We start from the raw sequence: 17,194 nt of genomic DNA, 5'->3' as shown, positions 1-17,194 counted from the left end.
CCTTCTTCAGGAACAAGGGCTTATGCCCGAAACGTCGATTCTCCTGTTCCCTGGATGCTGCCTGACCTGCTGCGCTGTTCCAGCAACACACTTTCAGCTAACACCAGGTTATAGTCCAACAGATTTATTTGGAAGCATTAGCTTTCAGAGCACTGCTCCTTCATCAGGTGCTTGTGGAACATGACCAAACGACACAGAATTGAGAGCAAAAGGGTTACAGTATCCCTTATGGTTTATGATCTATCTAAACCATGTAGATGAAAACGTGGGAGGTGATAAGTAGGTTTGTCATGACACACAAAGATTGCCTGGGTGATTGACACTGAGAAAGAAGATTTTAAGAAGGGAGTACTCAATTAATGGCGGGAGACTAGGAAACTCAGAGGGATCTTGGAATGTTTATCAATAATGAAGAGTGACAATTTTAAAGTAAAGGTTTAGAGGGGATTTGAGGAAAAATCTTTTCACCCAGAGGGCGGTAGGGATCTGGAATGCACTGCCACGGAGGGTAGTTCAGGTGGGATTTCCAAGCCTTTAGAAAGTACTTGGATGAACACTTGAAATATCATAACATTCATGACTGTAGGCCTATGATAGGAAGGTGGAACTAGTGTAGATTTATTGTAGATTTGATGGGCCAAAAAGTCTCCTTCCTCTATAATCTTAAGTGGAATTCAGAGTGATCCCCTTGGAAACGCTAAAAGCTGGTCAGATCCCAAAGTTACCTTATGGGATCTTTCTGTGCACAAACTTGCTGCACCGTTTGTCTGAAATGACGATTAGTGTACTTTGAGAAACACCTCCATGGATGCAGGATGTGCAGAAAGAAAGAGAGGCCTTTCGGCCCATTGTTAGAAGAGCTTCCTGCCACAGCTTGCTGGGAGAGAGAAGGCCTCAGAATATTCCGCACAAACTTCACCGCCCACCCGCCATGCACACCCCATGCGCTGCGCCACACACCTGAGCCCCCAACATCCTCCCCCCATGTCCCCAGTCACCTCCCCACAACTACCCCCATAACTCCCCACCCACACCGCCAAACCCTCCTCACCCCCATCCACACTCCCCCATACCCACATGTCCCCATATCCCCATACACCCCCCCCCCGACCTATGTTCCACATTTCCCTCCTCAGTCAGGGACAGAGGGTGGAGTTCAGGAAGTTTCAGTAACTTAGTGACTGAGTCTCGCTTTCCCAAATATGTAAAATACTCCCCATTGGCCAATGAGCCACAGCTCTCTCTCGGCCACGTGACAGAAGGGGTTGAGCTCAGGTGGATTTATACCTGGGCAGGTGAGCTCCTATTTACCTGCCGGAGGTATACAGACACTCACACGGACCTAGACCGAGACACAGAGTGAGACAGTCACTGTCACTGACAAGGGGGACGGGAGATTGGAGCCTGGCCAAGATTGGGGGGAGTTAGTTGAGGTTTTGTGTGTTCACACAGAAAGGCGATGATCTTCGCTGAGGTGGGAGCTCGTAGACCTCTCTAAGACAGTGCAGTCAGCCCGCTGTGTGTGTTTGCCAAGTCAGTGAGAGGGATGGGTGAGTCTGCTCCGCCGAGCTGGTGGAAATTTACTTTCCTGCGCAAGAAGAAGAACAGCGCGAAGGTTCTGTACGAGGTCCCGGGGGAGAGGAGCAACCCCGACAGTAAGGAGGGCGGCGGCAGCCCCGAGAACGGGGAGGACTCGGAGCTGGAAGCGCGTCTGGAGAAAATCGTGGACAAAAGCACTAAAGGCAGACACGTGAGAGTGTCCAACTCTGGCAGGTTCAAGGAGAAAAAGAAAGTACGGACCAGTCTGTCAGAAAGCCCCGGCTTCTACAACGATTCAGGCAACGGCGAGGGAGCGCAGTCCTGAACCTCCCACAGGGACCGATGACCCCCTTCCCGGGGAGGGCTATAGCCCCGGGACCGTGTAGAAACCAGAGGCTTCTCCTGCACAGAATGAAATAAATCGTCCGTCAGTAACCACGGCCGGGTCAAGCCGGACCTTCCGTTTAAAGGGTTAATACCTGCGACCTGTCTAAGGGGTAAATACCGGCAATCTCCTCGCTCACTCCCCCACGCACTTTAAAGATGAACAGGCTTGGAATCCTTTCCAACTTCAGAAGCATCATCGTTTTTGCTCTGAACAGTTTACCTGGAAGAGAGGAGGTTGTGGGTTTTCAGTTTGGTTCTTGGAGTCAGTTATTTGAACTAAGACTCATCTTCGTGGGATGAATATTCCACTCGGGGTTCTTGGAGTGTGGAAACCAGTTGGAGAAAATGGCTGGGGGTTGATGGGGCTCAAGGACAGGAGGACACTCCATCCCACTGGGGTGGGAAGGTTGTAACTGAATGTTTCAACCATTGTACTGTATTGTGTGTGCGTGAGAGTTCCCCGTTTCTTTTTGAGACAATATAAAGGAGGACGATGGGGCTGAATCACAGTAAAAAGGAATTAGGAGAAGCCTTACATGTGCAAAAAAAAACGACACTGGATTGTATTTGGTCACCAGTGAATGCTCGATAAACTGGCTCCCACTTTAGTGTGGAAGCCGATGAGTGTAAAGTGTAACCAGAGGATTTCAAGGAGAATTCAGTGGCAGAGTATAATTGGGGGGGGGGGGGGGGGGAAGGTTCAGAAACGCCTTTTTCAAAGCTGATTTTTTTAAAAATGACCTAACTCGACTATGATTGTGTCAGCTTTTGTTTAACACTCGTGTGATATGCCTCGAGGCAAGCTATTATGTTAAAAGTGCTATCTAAATGCAAGTTATTATTCAGTCATAGACTGCTGGCCTTGAGGGATCTAACAGAAATTCATAGGTTTGCGTGTTTGTAGGTGAGAGAGAGTAAGTATTCAATCATGACCTGAGTGGTGAAGGAGACTGATGGGCTGAATGGCCTACTGCCCGCAGTTCCGCTTCCCACCGCCCCCCCGCCCCCGGCTCCCCAACACACACACTGTAGGGATTTTACGGCTAATACAACCACGTCATCTAGGAAGTTCCAAATGGTTTAGAAACAGATTTTAATAAATAAATAGCAAAATACTGGGTGCGAGAAATCGATGATAAAAACAAAGTGCTGGAGAAACCGAGCAGCTCTGGCAGAATCTATGGAGATAGGGAACTGTTAACGTTTTGAGTCTGGTATGATTCTTCAGAACTAGAAAGTTTTATAAAAAAAACATTCCTGGGTCTGCCTGAACACTAAATGATGTCAAGATTGGACAGATTATCGGAATAAAATGCACAAGAAAACTGACCAGGTTTAGACATTTTGGCAACAGAACTGGAGCAGGTCTGACTCAGACGGTTCAGTTAATATCCACATTTACCTCGACTACATGCAAGGTGTTTCCTACTATAAATATTGCATGTTGTTCATAACGTGTTACAATAACCACACCTGGGTCTCGTCAACAAGTATGGTTGGGCAACACTGGGTTGGCAGATCGGCTCAGAACGCAGCAGCTTAGTCAAGCTGTTTCTTCCGCCTCCTAGCCCCGGCCGTGACCATTTAACACTTACCTGTGTAGTCTCGAAGAGACACACTTCCCATAATTTTGTGAAAACTAACATCCGACATATACGCAAAATTGTGAGGAAACACATTTACTTTATAAATTAAAATGAAAATTCCGAGATGGAAGTGTCAGTTTGTGACTCAGGCCAACATCTCGAAAGGAGGCTCAATATTGGAATCCTACCTTAAGTCAGATGGTATCATTGCATTTCACAGAGTTGATCTTTCTCTACTGCTACCTGAGTGCAAAGGCCAGCCAAGGGCAATAGACAGTTCTGTATTTTGGGTGCAATAGCAATAGGGTAAACTTGCATCTATATAGCACCTTTCATGACCGTGGGACCAAAATGTTTTATAGGCAAAAATGTTCAAAATGTTTTTGAGGTTCCTATTCATTTATTTATGTTTTGAATTGACTATTAAAGTGATAATGGTTTAATGGTCGCACTCAAAGACTAGCTTTATTTTAATTTAAATTGGAGATTCTCTTAATTGAATTTAAATTCCAGTTAGTTGCCATGGTGGAATTTGAACCCATTGAGATTCCATTGAAGTTGGTTGTTGTACTTCTGATTTGAAAAATGAATAATATACACCACTGACCATGTCGATATTAATATTTACCACCATGGTATGTTTGTGAACTATACTAGGTCTCTTGCTTTATCATTTTATGAAATATCAGAGTTTGTGCAATGTCTCTCTCTCTCTATAATAATTGCCATGGCTCTTTTTCCGTCCTCTTGAAAGAGCAGATGGCATCTTTCTAGTACTTCCAGTATCTCTAAACGTTATTTGTGGGGTGAGTATTACTGGCAAAGCCAGAATTTATTGACTGTCCCTAACTGTCCTTCAATTGAGTGACTTCTCAGACTTTGCAGAGGGCAGTTGAGATTCAACCACATTGCTGTGGGTCTGGAGTCACACGTAGGCCAGACCAGGTGAGGACGGCAGATTTCTTTCCCTGAAGTACATTAATGAACCAATTGGGTTTTAACAATAAACAATGATCATTTCTGGGTCACCGTTTCTGAGATTTATTAATTGAATTTAAATTCCACCAAGTGCTGTGATGATTGGGTGGCACAGTGGCTCAGTGATTAGCACTGTTGCCTCACAACACCAGGGTCCCAGGTTCAATTTCAGGCTCGGTTGATTGTCTGTGTGGAGTTTGCACATTCTCCTTGTGTCTGCGTGGGTTTCCTCCGGGTGCTCTGGTTTCCTCCCACAATCCAAAGATGTGCAGGGCAGGTGAATTGGCCGTGCTAAATTGCCCATTGTGTTAGGTACATTAGTCAGAGGGAAATGGGTCTGGGTGGGTTACTCTTTGGAGGGTCGGTGTGGACTGGGTGGGCCGAAGGGCCTGCTTCCACACTGTAGGGAATCTAATCTTTGAACCTATGTTCCCAAATCAATAAGTGGGTCCTCTTGATTCTTGCCAATCCAGTGACAATGCCACCACATCATATTCTTCCAGTTTCTCTTAAGGGCACAGCACAATTCTGCAATGAAACGTCAGCCTACAGAATGTCATAGATGCCTTGTGATCATTTAGAGTCATGGAGATGTACAGCACAGAACCAGACACTTTGATCCAACCCGTCCATGCCGACCAGATATCCCAACACAATCTAGTCCCACCTGCCAGCACCCGGCCCATATCCCTCCAAACCCTTCCTATTCATATACCCATCCAGGTGCCTTTTAAATGTTGCAATTGTACCAGCCTCCACCACTTCCTTTGGCAGCTCATTCCACACACATACCACCCTCTGCGTGAAAAAGTTGCCCCTTAGGTCTCTTTTATATCTTCCTCTCTCATCCTAAACCTATGCCCCACTGGACTCCCCACCACAGGGGAAAGACCTTGTCTATTTACCCTATCCATGCCCCTCATGATTTTATAAACGTCTATAAGGTCACCCCTCAGCCTCCGATGCTCCAGGGAAAACAGCCCCAGCCTATTCAGCCTCTCCCTATAGCTCAAATCGTCCAACCTTGGCAACATTCTTATAAATCTTTTCTGAACCCTTTCAAGTTTCACAACATCCTTCCAATAGGAAGGAGACCAGAATTGCATGCAATATTCCAAAAGAGGCCTAACCAATGTCCTGTACAGCCACAACATGACCTCACAACTCCTGTACTCAATCCTGTGTTTAAATATCTGGAGCAAAACCTTGATCCACCACCTTCTGTCTCTGATGGCTAAGTCAATATCGATAAACCACAGTCATTCAACTCATTGAGCCCCTCCTTCCCCCATTCAATGAGATTACAGCTGGTTTAATAATCCTCATCTCCATTTTCCTGCCTTGTCCCATAATGCTTGATTACTGTTTAAATATGTCTGTTCCAGCCTTGATTTACTTAATAACCCATCCTCAAATTATTGCATGCAAGGTATTTTCTAAGTAGGGCTCTGTAGCACAGTGGTACTGTCTCTATCACTGAGCCAGGGCACCTAGGTTTGAGTCCCACCTGCTCCCGAGGTGTATCATAACAACTCTGAACAGGTTGGTTCAAAAATTTAAATAAAGTGAGTTACTTTCTACTTTAAATATTCATGTTGTTCATAAAGTGTCACAATAACCACACCTGTGTCTAGTCAGCGAGTTCTGTTGGGCAACACTGGGTTAGCAGATCAGCACAAAGCCTAGTGGCATCATCAAGGTATTTCCCCCCCCCCACCCCTTGCCATAATCATTGGACATTTTCACCTGTAGGGTGGTTGTGTGGTCTCTGAAAGACTCATATCCCATAAAAAACTGACATCCAATCTGTATGCAAACTTGAGAGGAAATGTATTCACATTATAAATGAAAATGAAAATTCCTAGATGGAAGTGTCAGTTTGTGACTCACACCAACATCTGGTTTGAATAGATGTTCAATATTGAACTTTTACACAAAGGCGAATGGTACCATGGCCTTTCACAGAGTTGACCTTTTTAGGAGTAATGGTCAGCCAAGGGCAAGCAGCAATTTTGTAATTTGGGTTTAACAGAAACAGGAGCAGCTCTCAAACCACAGGATGAAAGTGTTTTTATAGTAAATGAATCTGAGGCTGTTTATCATTTATATTTTGTGTGAATTATTAAAGTGACGTAAGGAGTCTTCAGAAAGTAGTGTTACACAGGCCACATACGCTCTAATTCATATTTCAGTGTAACCATTCTTAAAGTGGATTATTGACTGCTGAGGTCTGTATATGAAATTCCTTAGATACACAACAGCTTATTTGATTTATGCAAATATAATGGGAGGTAAGATAATGGGGGAGGACTGATTTTGCAAGAGATGTCATGTGATAATACTGTAGTTTTGAGATTCTAACCCATATTACCTGCAAAATACAATAACTCCTCACTGGAAATATGTGGTAATGGAATTATCATTTATATCATTATCAGTTTTTTTAATCACCATGGTCTGCAATGTTTTGTCAGACAATGTAGAACAAGGTTCTGATGTTTGCGGATGTCCACTCAGGCACCACAATAGCTAGTGTTCATCATTCAGATCACTGTCCCTTTTGTCAGTGAGGCTACTTGGGCTGAGGTGAAGTTGATAGCTGGTTTGTTTGTAAGTTTAATTGTTGCCAGGAAACAGCCCATCAACACATTCAAGTTGTTTCCACTGTCCATTGCTGGGTCCTTCATCAATATTGCAACCTCCAAAGTCAATTTCCCTTTTCATTCTGAAGATCCTATAACTTGTCCAAGTTCATTCTAACTGCTCAATTTCTAGCCAGGTCTGTCATTAAACCCTTTTAAGTTGAACTTTATGCCTAACCCATTGCTTTTACTTATCATAGAAAGGGTATTCTTAACCCTTTAATCCTTCTTTCAGACTACAACAGACTCCAGTTTCTTTGTTTAAATTTTATTCAATGCAGATATGGGAAGTGTACGAATCAAAGATGGCTCACAACTCAAACTTTATTAAATGAATCTACGTATTGAATGCCTATCTGATACCTATCCCCTCCTCCCCAGTACCTTGCCCACTTGTCTTAACAGTCTTTCTTATACTGTTTGACTTATCTCCTCAAAACCCTAAATAGTTTAAATATTACTCCACAGCTTAACTAACCCTTTCCACAAAAATACTTTTAGAATATAGATCATTACAGCGCAGTACAAGGCCTTTGCCCCTCGATATTGCGCCGACCTGTGAAATTAATCTGATGTCCATATCAGCTGGGGCTGATCCATATGTATGTCAATGCCCAATTAAATGCCCTTAACGTCAGCGAGTCTACTACTGTTGCAGATAGGCTGTTCCATGCCCCCTACGACTCTGAATGATGAAACTACCCCGATATCTGTGCTAAATCTATCACCTCTCATTTTAAAGCTATGTCCCCTTGTGAGAGCCTTCACTATCTGAGGAAAAAGGCTCTCACTGTCCACCCGATCTAACCCTCTGATTATCTTATATGTCTCAATTAAATCTCCTCTCAACCTCCTTCTCTCCCAACGAAAACAGCCTCAGTTCCCTCAGCCTTTCCTCGTAAGACCTCCCTTTCATACCAGGCAACATCCTAGTAAACCTTTCTGAACCCTGTCAAAGCTTCCACATTCTTCTTGTAATGCAGTGACCAGAACTGCACACAATACTCCAGGTGTAGCCTTACCAGTGTCTCGTACAGCTGAAGCATGACCTCATGGCTCCAAAACTCAATCCCCCTACCAATAAACACTAACACACCATATGCCTTCTTAACAATCCTATCAACCTGAGTGGCAACTTTCAGGGATTTATGCACCTGGACACTGAGATCGCTCTGTTCATCTACACTACCAATAATTTTATCATTAGCTCAGTACTCTGCATTCCTGTTATTTCTGCTAAAGTGAACTACCTCACACTTTTCCACATTAAACTCCATTTGCCATTTCTCCACCCAGTTCTGTACCTTATCCATGTCCCTCTGTAACCCACAACTTCCTTCGGCACAATCTGTCACAACTCTGCCTACCTTAGTGTCATCTACAAATTTACTAACCCATCCTACTATGCCCACATCCAGATCATTTATAAAAATGACAAACAGCAAAACAGATCCTTGCGGCACACCACTAGTAACTGAGCTTCAGGATGAAAATTTCCCATCAAGCACTACCCTCTGTCCTCTTTCAGCGAGCCAATTTCTGATCCGATTCACTAAACCACTTTTAACCCTGAAACTCCGTATTTTGTGCAATAGCCTTACTGAAGTCCATATACACCATATCAACCGCTTTTACCGTCATCACCTGTTTTGTCACCTTCTCAAAGAACTCAATAAGGTTAGTTAGGCATGACCTACCCTTCACAAAACCATTTTGACTATCCATAATCAAATTATTCCTTTCCGGATGATTATAAAACCTATCTCTTATAACCTTTCCCAACACCTTACCCACAATCAAAGTAAGGCTTACTGGCCTATAGTTACCAGGGTTGTCTCAACTCCCCTTCTTGAACAAGGGGACAACATTTGGTATCCTCCAGTCTTCTGGCACTATTCCTGTACACAATGATGACATAAAGATCAAAGTCAAAGATTCTGCAATCTCCTCCCTGGCTTCCCAGAGAATCCAAGGATAAATCCCATCCGGCCCAGGAGGCTTATCTATTTTCAGATCTTCCAAAATTGCTAAAACCTCCTCATTGTCAACCTCAATCCCATCTAATCTAGTTCCAGTTTCTGAAGAAATGGCAATGCATTTCCAAGTCCAGATGCCGTGTGATGTGGAGGGAAGTTTGCAGATGCTGGTGTTTCCAGGTATCTGCTACTCTGGGGTCCTTCATAGTGGTAGAAATTGCAAGTTGAAAAGGTGGTGCTGGAGGATCCTTATGAATTGTTGCAATGCCCTTTTTGAAGGTACACATTGTTGCCAGTGTGCATCAGTAATGGAGGAGGTGAATGGGTTCCAATCAAGTGACTTTGGAACAATGTGTGGCTTCTTGAGTGTTGTTGGGTCTGCACCCATCCAGGTAAGTGGGGAATATTGCATCACACCCCTGACTTGTGCCTTGTCGATGGTGGACAGGCTTTGGGGAGTCAGGAGGTGAGTTACTGACTGCAGGATTCCAAACCTCTGATCTGCTATTGTGGTCACTGCATTTCTATGGCTGATCCATTTCAGTTTCAGTTTATCTGGGAAATTAAACAAAAAGGTTTGAGAAATAGAAGTACAACATTTCAATGTTATCCAGCTTCGCTTTAAGCAAGGTTTCTGTTTATTCTCACAGATAGTGCATTTCTGGAGCAGGAACAGAGACAACAAGTATTTTAATTAATAATTATTCATGAGCGATGAGGCTGTGGATTGGAGACAGATTAACAATATTACTTGAATATTTTTCTGGAAAGGCTGTGCAGGTGGATTGTGTGGAGGTAAATTATCTGAGTAATAGCAGCTCCTGTTTCTTAATTTTCCCATCAACAGCCCCATCAGCTTCATGTTATCCAGATTTACAGGATATTTGTCACTGTTAATTTTACTTTGGCCCTGACCTCTGACATTCTCTCCTTAACTCTCTCCACTTCTCTCTTCCCATTAAAAATGCTCCTTTTAAAACTTATCCTTTTGACCAATACAGTTTTATGTAGCTCAGTGTTATTTGTCATTTAATCTCTCATATGTGTTACCTTAGAAGACTTTCATAACTTAAGCTTTGTAAATGCAAGTTGTTGTTTTATTGTGGAGGGATTTCAGCTTAGAGTTACCTCATTATTGGTAGAAAATTAATTTGCTAAAATCAGATTTCTTTTGTAATATAGAGATTGTGGATTGTTTCTGACCATTCTCTGAAATCACATGGGAAGTGGCAAACATTGAGCAAGAATGGGAGGCAGAAGTAGTTAAAGCAAGGAACAGAGAGTGAATCCCAGAAAGAGAATATACCTTTCAAACTTCTATCTGAACAATGTTACAGAAATTCATTTACTGGTTAATTATCACAATAGAGGTTTATTAAAAACATGGGCATAGATAACATGGATAGCCAAAGTCTTTTCTCCAGGTGGACAAGTCCAAAACTAGACAGCATAGGTTTAAGGTATGGGGGGGGGGAAAAGGTTTAAAAGGGACCTAAGGGCAACCTTTACACAAGGTGGTGCATATTTGGAACAAGCTGCCAGAGGAAGTAGTAGAGGCAGGTACATTAGAGGGATATAGGACAAGTTCAGTTTAGGAAACCTGGTCGGCACAGATGCGTTGGGCCGAAGGTCCTGTTTCTCTGCTGTATGACTCTGATTCTGAGCTGATTGGAAGGTTAATGTTTCACCCATATCATTATGCTATAAAAATTTAAACCTTGTTACATGAGCTTCTTAATGTTCTGGGGAGTAACTGTAGATGGTTCAGTAAAGAGAGTGAATTGATACAATTCATTTATATCAGAGAGCCACATTACCAAAAGGAGGTGGATGCTTTGGAGAGGGTGCAGAGGAGGTTCACCAGGATGTTGCCTGGTATGGAGAGTACTAGCTATGAGGAGAGGTTGAGTAGATTAGGATTATTTTTATTAGAAAGACGGAGATTGTGGGGGGACCTGATTGAGGCTTTTATAAAATCATGAAAGATATAGACAGCGTACATAGCAAGAAGCTTTTTCCCAGAGTGGATGACTCAATTACTTGGGGTCACAAGTCTAAAGTGAGAGGTGAAAAGTTTAGGGGAGATATATGTGGAAAGTTCTTCACGCAGGGGGTAATGGGTGTCTGGAACGCATTGCCAGCAGAGGTGGTAGGGGCAGGAACGATCGCATCATTGAAGATGTATCTAGACAGATACATGACCGGGCAGGGAGCAGAGGGATACAGATCCTGAGAAAATAGGTGACAGAAAATAGGTGCTCAGCACAGGCTTGGAGGGCCGAAGAGCCTGTTCCTGTGCTATAATTTTCTTTGTTCTTTCTTTGTTCTATCATAGCCTAGGCTAAAGCTTCATAAAACCAACACTCATTGGGAATCATTTCTGAGATCTCTGAAACACAGAGATTGGTTTTAAACCACTGAACTATACTATTGTGCTCGTCAAACATTTCAACTCAACATGTTGGAAAGAATTGTTCTGCTGCTTATGAATCTCCTACTTGTTAATTGTTCTGTTAGTCACCTGAGTCCCTTCACTGATCCTTTGCCTTAAGTTTTCCCTTGGACTTGTGGTGATGTTCCTTTGTAATCATAGGGTTGCTCCCAGTCACACCATCATGCCTTAGAGCTATATCATATTTGTCAACTATATGTACATATTTGCTGGGTCAAAATTCTGGAATGACCTCCTTAATGGTATTTTGGGTGTATCTACCCATGAAACTGCAGTGGGTTCAACCATCTGAGCCCTTCAATTAGATTCTGTTCTATAACTTGTGCTTGGGTATATTACTGCTGTGTATACTAACCATCCCTCTCCAATCTGCAGTTTCTAAAGAAATTAATCAATTTACCATTCATTTACATATTATTAAAATACAGAAACATATCAAGCTACATGGGAAGGCAGTTTCCGAGATCTAGGATTAACATGAATTTTGTGTAAATAGGACAGGAGATTTTCAGTTAATAGCGCAGCGATAGCTGCTGTAATGGATGTTATTTCCTCAGCCCAGATCCTGATATTACTGCAGTGAACTTCTGATGCTTCCTTCACAACTGAACAGGGGTCTACTGACTGGTAAGGCACAAACGAATGGGGAATCTCAGGCTATAATAGAATTTAGAAATTCTCAGTGAGCTAGAACTCTACAGATGCTGTAGACAGTGGAAATGTGAAATAAAAACAGAGAATGCTGGAGAATCTGAGCAAGTCTGCTCCTCTATGTTCAGTGGTAAAGCCATCACTGAATACCCAACGAGGAATAACCCTGAGAGTTACCATTGTACTGAAACTGAACTCGATAGACAATATAAACACTGGCTGAGAATCCTGTAGTGAGTAACTCACATCCTATCTTCTAAAGCCTCTCGACCATCTACAAGGCAAATACAAGTGTGATGGAACACTCTCAACACTGACTAACCTCAATACTGTTCACCACCTTCACCCTTAATTCCTTTCCTCACTGATTTACAATAGCAGCAATGTACCATCCACAAGATACGTTGCATTAACTCTCAAAGGTTTATTTAATAACACCTTGCAAATCCATCACCACTAGAAGGTCAAGGACAGTAGATACACTATACTCTGCAAGTTACCCACCAAGCCATTCACTGTCCTGACTTGGAAATGTATCAATGACTCAAAATCTTGAAATTCCTTTTCTCAGGGCATTTTGGGTCTACCCAAGCATACTGACTGCAGTGGTTCAAATGGCAGTTTACAAACATCTTCTTAAGGGCGACTAGGGATGGTTAATAAATATTGGCCAAGTGAGATACACTCACTTCACTTGAAAATATTAAAGAAAAATCTATTAAGGCTGGTTACTGTTGCAACGGAGCAAGATTCAATCTTACTGCTTGTCATGGCTCATAGAGTCATACAGCGTGGAAACAGACCCTTCGGCCCAACCAGTCCATGCTGAACATAATTCCAAACTGAACTAGTCCCACCAGCCTGCTCCTGGCCTATATCCCTCCAAACTATTCCTATTCGTGTACTCACCCAAATGTCTTTTAAATGTTGTAATTGTACCCGCATCCACCACTTCCTCAGGATTTTCATTCCACTCAAGAAGCAACCTCTGTGTAAAAAAAAAGCACTCTTGTTTTTTAAATCTCTTTCCTCACTCACCTTAAAAAATGTCACATTGTCTTGAAATCCCCCATCCTAGGAAAAAGACAATGACCATTTACCCTATGCATACCCCTCATTATTCTAAAAGAAGTTTCAGTCTGGAGGCATGTAATCAGTGGAGTGCCACAAGGATTGGTGCTGGGTCCACTACTTTACATCATTTATATAAATAATTTGGATGTGAGCATAAGAGGTATAGTTAGTAACTTTGCAGATGACACCAAAATTGGAGGTGTTGTGGGCAGCGAAGAAGCTCACCTCAGATTATAACAGGATCTTGATCAGATGAGCCGATGGCAGATAGCGTTTAATTTAGATAAATGCAAGGTGCTGCATTTTGGGAACGTAAATCTTAGCAGAACTTATACACTTAATGGGAAGGTCCTAGGGTGTGTTGCTGAATAAAGGGAACTTGGAGTGCAGGTTCATAGCTCACTGAAAGTAGAGTTGCAGGTAGATAGGATAGTGAAGAAGGCGTTTAGTATGCTTTCCTTTATTGATCAGAGTATTGAGTACAGGACATTGGTTCGGCCACTTTTGGAATATTGCATGCAATTCTGGTCTCCTTCCTATTGGAAGGATGTTTTGAAATCTGAAAGGGTTCAGAAAAGATTTCCAAGAACGTGGCCAGGATTGGAGGATTTGAGCTACGGGGAGAGGCTGAACAGGCTGGGGCTGTTTTCCCTGGAGCGTCGGAGGCTGAGGGGTGACCTTATAGAGGTTTATAAAATCATGAGGGACATGGATAGGGTAAATAGACAAAGTCTTTTCCCTGGGATGGGGGAGTCCAGAACTAGAGAGCTTAGGGTTAGGGTGAGAGGGGAAAGATATAAAAGAAACCTAAGGGGCAACTTTTTCACACAGAGGGTAGTGCACATTTGAAATGAGCTGCCAAAGAAAGTGGTGGAGGCTGGTACAATTGCAACATTTAAAAGGCATCTGGATGGATATATGAATAGGAAGGATTTAGAGGGATATGGGCCGGGTGTTGGCAGGTGGGACTAGATTGGGTTGGGATATTTGGTCGGCATAGATGAGTTGGACTGAAGGGTCTGTTTTCGTGCTGTACATCTCTACGACGCTTAGTGAGCAATGAAGGCCAGTGTGCCAAATGTTTTTTAACCATCGTTTCTATATATGATGCAAACATCAAGAATTATGTCCCTTAGGTGAGCAAGTTCTGTGGAGAAATGCAGAGAGGAGAAGGTAGGAATCACATGTTCCCATCTATCCTGTTCAAATCCTTCCTAATTTTGAATGTTTTCCTCAAGATCTCGGAGCAGGCACTTCACTCAGCCACCTTCAACTGCACTTCCCTGCAGCTTAGGCAGTTCCAATGCCCACCTCTGCTGACCAGGGGAAGAGCGGCCCAGCCCCGCCACCAATAACCAAGCAGCAGCACCAGCCCCATTCCCCTCAATCTGCACATCCTTCTGCAGGACACGGGGGGATAGACCCTGAGGTCCAACTGGAAGCAGGAGAGAGCCCTAACCGAGGGTCTCAAGTCGTGGTGGAGGTCAGCTCTCCCAGTACATCTGAGCCACCAGTACCTCACTTGGCAGATCACTGCTGATCGCTGTAGTCTCCTGAACAAGAACACTTTCCCAGTGAAGTTGGAATGAGCCCATTGCCAGCTGCCTGTCGCCGGAGGGCACACACATGCGAATAAGGAACAAGAATAGGCCACTTGGCCCCTTTAAGCCCTGCTCCACCATTCAATAAGATCATATCCCCCGATAATCTTCCATCTTTTTGTCATCAAGAATCTAGCTATCTCTGCCTTAAAACTGTTTGAAGATTCTACCCACTACCCTCAAGCCTCTGCCTCTGATCTGTGCTGTTCTCTCTTTGAGAGAGTTACATCAAATTCTATACAGAACCACTTACAAACTGAGGCTGCTGCCATTAAATCCCCACATTAAAGCCTCACTCATGTTATTTGACCAAGCCAAAAATCTCACAACACCAGGTTACAGTCCAACAGGTTTATTTGGAAGCACGAGCTTTTGGAGTGCAGCCCCTTCATCAAGTAGCTGTGAGCACTTCCAAATAAAGCTGTTGGACTATAACCTGGCGTCGTGTGATTTTTAACTTTGTCCACCCCAGTCCAACATCAGCACCTCCACATCATGGTTATTTGACAGGGTTGGCTGAGAATTTTGCATTTGCAATCAGATGGTGTTAGCTAGCTGAGTCAGCTGAGAGAGCTGCCTATTTCCTGTACTAGTTTAATTAACAGAACACCTTATAGAATCAGCTTGTGAACCAAACCAGAAATTCAAGACAGACTTGACATGCAGCAAGCAAATCAAACACAAGCCCCTTTCATTCTTTCACCACAAAGGAACTGAATCCCAGTTTCTTTCCAATCTTCTATTTTGGTTTCTGTTGAAACCTTTTCATCACCCAACTGAGTTAAAGGGCATCATTGGGCTGGAGTATAATGATGTTATGGAAATGAGTCTTCCACTCATTAAATGCTGCAGAAAAAAATGCAGATGTGTCGATCAGTGTCGCTCAGTGATTGGTGCCTGTGCATCTGAATCATGTTGGATCAATTCCCTCTCCAGTTTGAAGAACACAGTGTGACTGGATTAATCAAATTAGCAAAGGTAGCCTCGAGGGAGACTTCATTGAATATATTAGAGATAATTTATTTGCGTAGTATGTTGTGGATCTAATCTAGGAACAGGCTATTCTGGATTTGGTAATGTGTAATAAAGTGGAATTAATTCATACACTCCTAGTAAAGAATCCTCTAAGGAACAATGATCACAGCATGCTGGATTATCAAATTCAATTGGAGGATGAGAAACTGGAGTCCCACACTAGTGTTCTGGAGTTGAACAAAGATTCTTACACAGGCATGAGGCCAAATCTGGGGCTAGTGGACGGGGGAGGAAGTCTAAAACACAAGACAGTTGATGAGCAGTGGCAGATGTTTAAGGAGATGCTAAATTTCTCCCAATTAAAGTATATTCTTGAAAGGAAGCAAAATCATAAGAGGGTATAAATACATCCATGACTAAGCAAGGAAGTGAAAGATATTATAAAGACAAAAATTAAGGCATACCATGTTGCAAAGGTGAGTGGCAGACTGGAAGATTGGGAAACTTTTAAAGACCAACAAAAGGGTTACTCAAAATAGTATTAAAAAAGGAAAAGGTAAATTATGAAAGAAAACTAGTGCAAAATATAAAAACAATAACAAAAGCTTCTGTAAGTACACAAAGAGAAGAGAGTAGCTAAAGTGAAAGTGGTCCCTTGGAGGGTCAGACTGGGGAGTTATTAATGGGGAACACAGAAACGGCAGGGTCACTAAACCAATATTTTGCCTCAGTGTTCACAGTGAAGGATACTTGTACTGTCCCAGTAGTAACAGGTAATACAGAGATTATAGAAAGGGCTGAACTTAAAACAATCATCATTACTAAGGAAAAAGTACTGAGCAAACTATTGAGATTGAAGGAAGACAAGTCTCCTGGACCCAATGGCCTACATCCTCCCCTAAAGGAAGTGGCAGCACAGATAGTAGATACATTGGTTGTAATGTACCACAAATTCCCTGGATGCTGGAAAGGTTCCAAACGTTTGGTAACAATCTAATATAACACCTATGTTCAAAAAGGGAGGGAGGCAGAAAACAGGAAACTAGAGACCAGTTAGTTTAGCATGTGTCATTGGGAAACTGTTAGAATTGAATCCATTATTAAGGTAATAATTATGAGATATTTGGAAAGTCAAAACAGAATCCGTTAGACTCAGCATAGTTTTATGAAGTTAAGTCAATTTGACTAATTTTCTGGAGTTCTTGCCAGTTGTCAAGAAAAACCCATCTGGTTCACTAATGCCCTTTGGGGAAGGAAACTGCCATCCTTACCTGGTCTGGTCTACATGTGACTCCAGACCCACAGCAATGTGGCAACTCTTAACTGCACTCTG

General features: G+C 42.8%; 1 protein-coding gene across 1 annotated transcript; it reads left to right on the top strand.

Moving 5' to 3' along the window:
* The first annotated feature begins 1,316 nt into the window (after window positions 1-1,316).
* LOC122539660 (proline-rich protein 15-like protein) lies at window positions 1,317-3,955 on the top strand. The gene has a single exon (XM_043674656.2). The coding sequence runs from the start codon at window positions 1,547-1,549 to the stop codon at window positions 1,862-1,864; it is 318 nt and encodes a 105-aa protein (XP_043530591.1). The 5' UTR covers window positions 1,317-1,546; the 3' UTR covers window positions 1,865-3,955.
* The last annotated feature ends 13,239 nt before the right edge of the window (window positions 3,956-17,194 follow it).

Source organism: Chiloscyllium plagiosum, unplaced genomic scaffold (genome assembly GCF_037043375.1).
Source record: "Chiloscyllium plagiosum isolate Xiang-an unplaced genomic scaffold, Cpla_swu_hap1 HiC_scaffold_32, whole genome shotgun sequence".
Classification (NCBI taxonomy): Eukaryota; Metazoa; Chordata; class Chondrichthyes; order Orectolobiformes; family Hemiscylliidae; genus Chiloscyllium; species Chiloscyllium plagiosum.
This window is presented reverse-complemented; position numbering and strand designations above follow the sequence as displayed.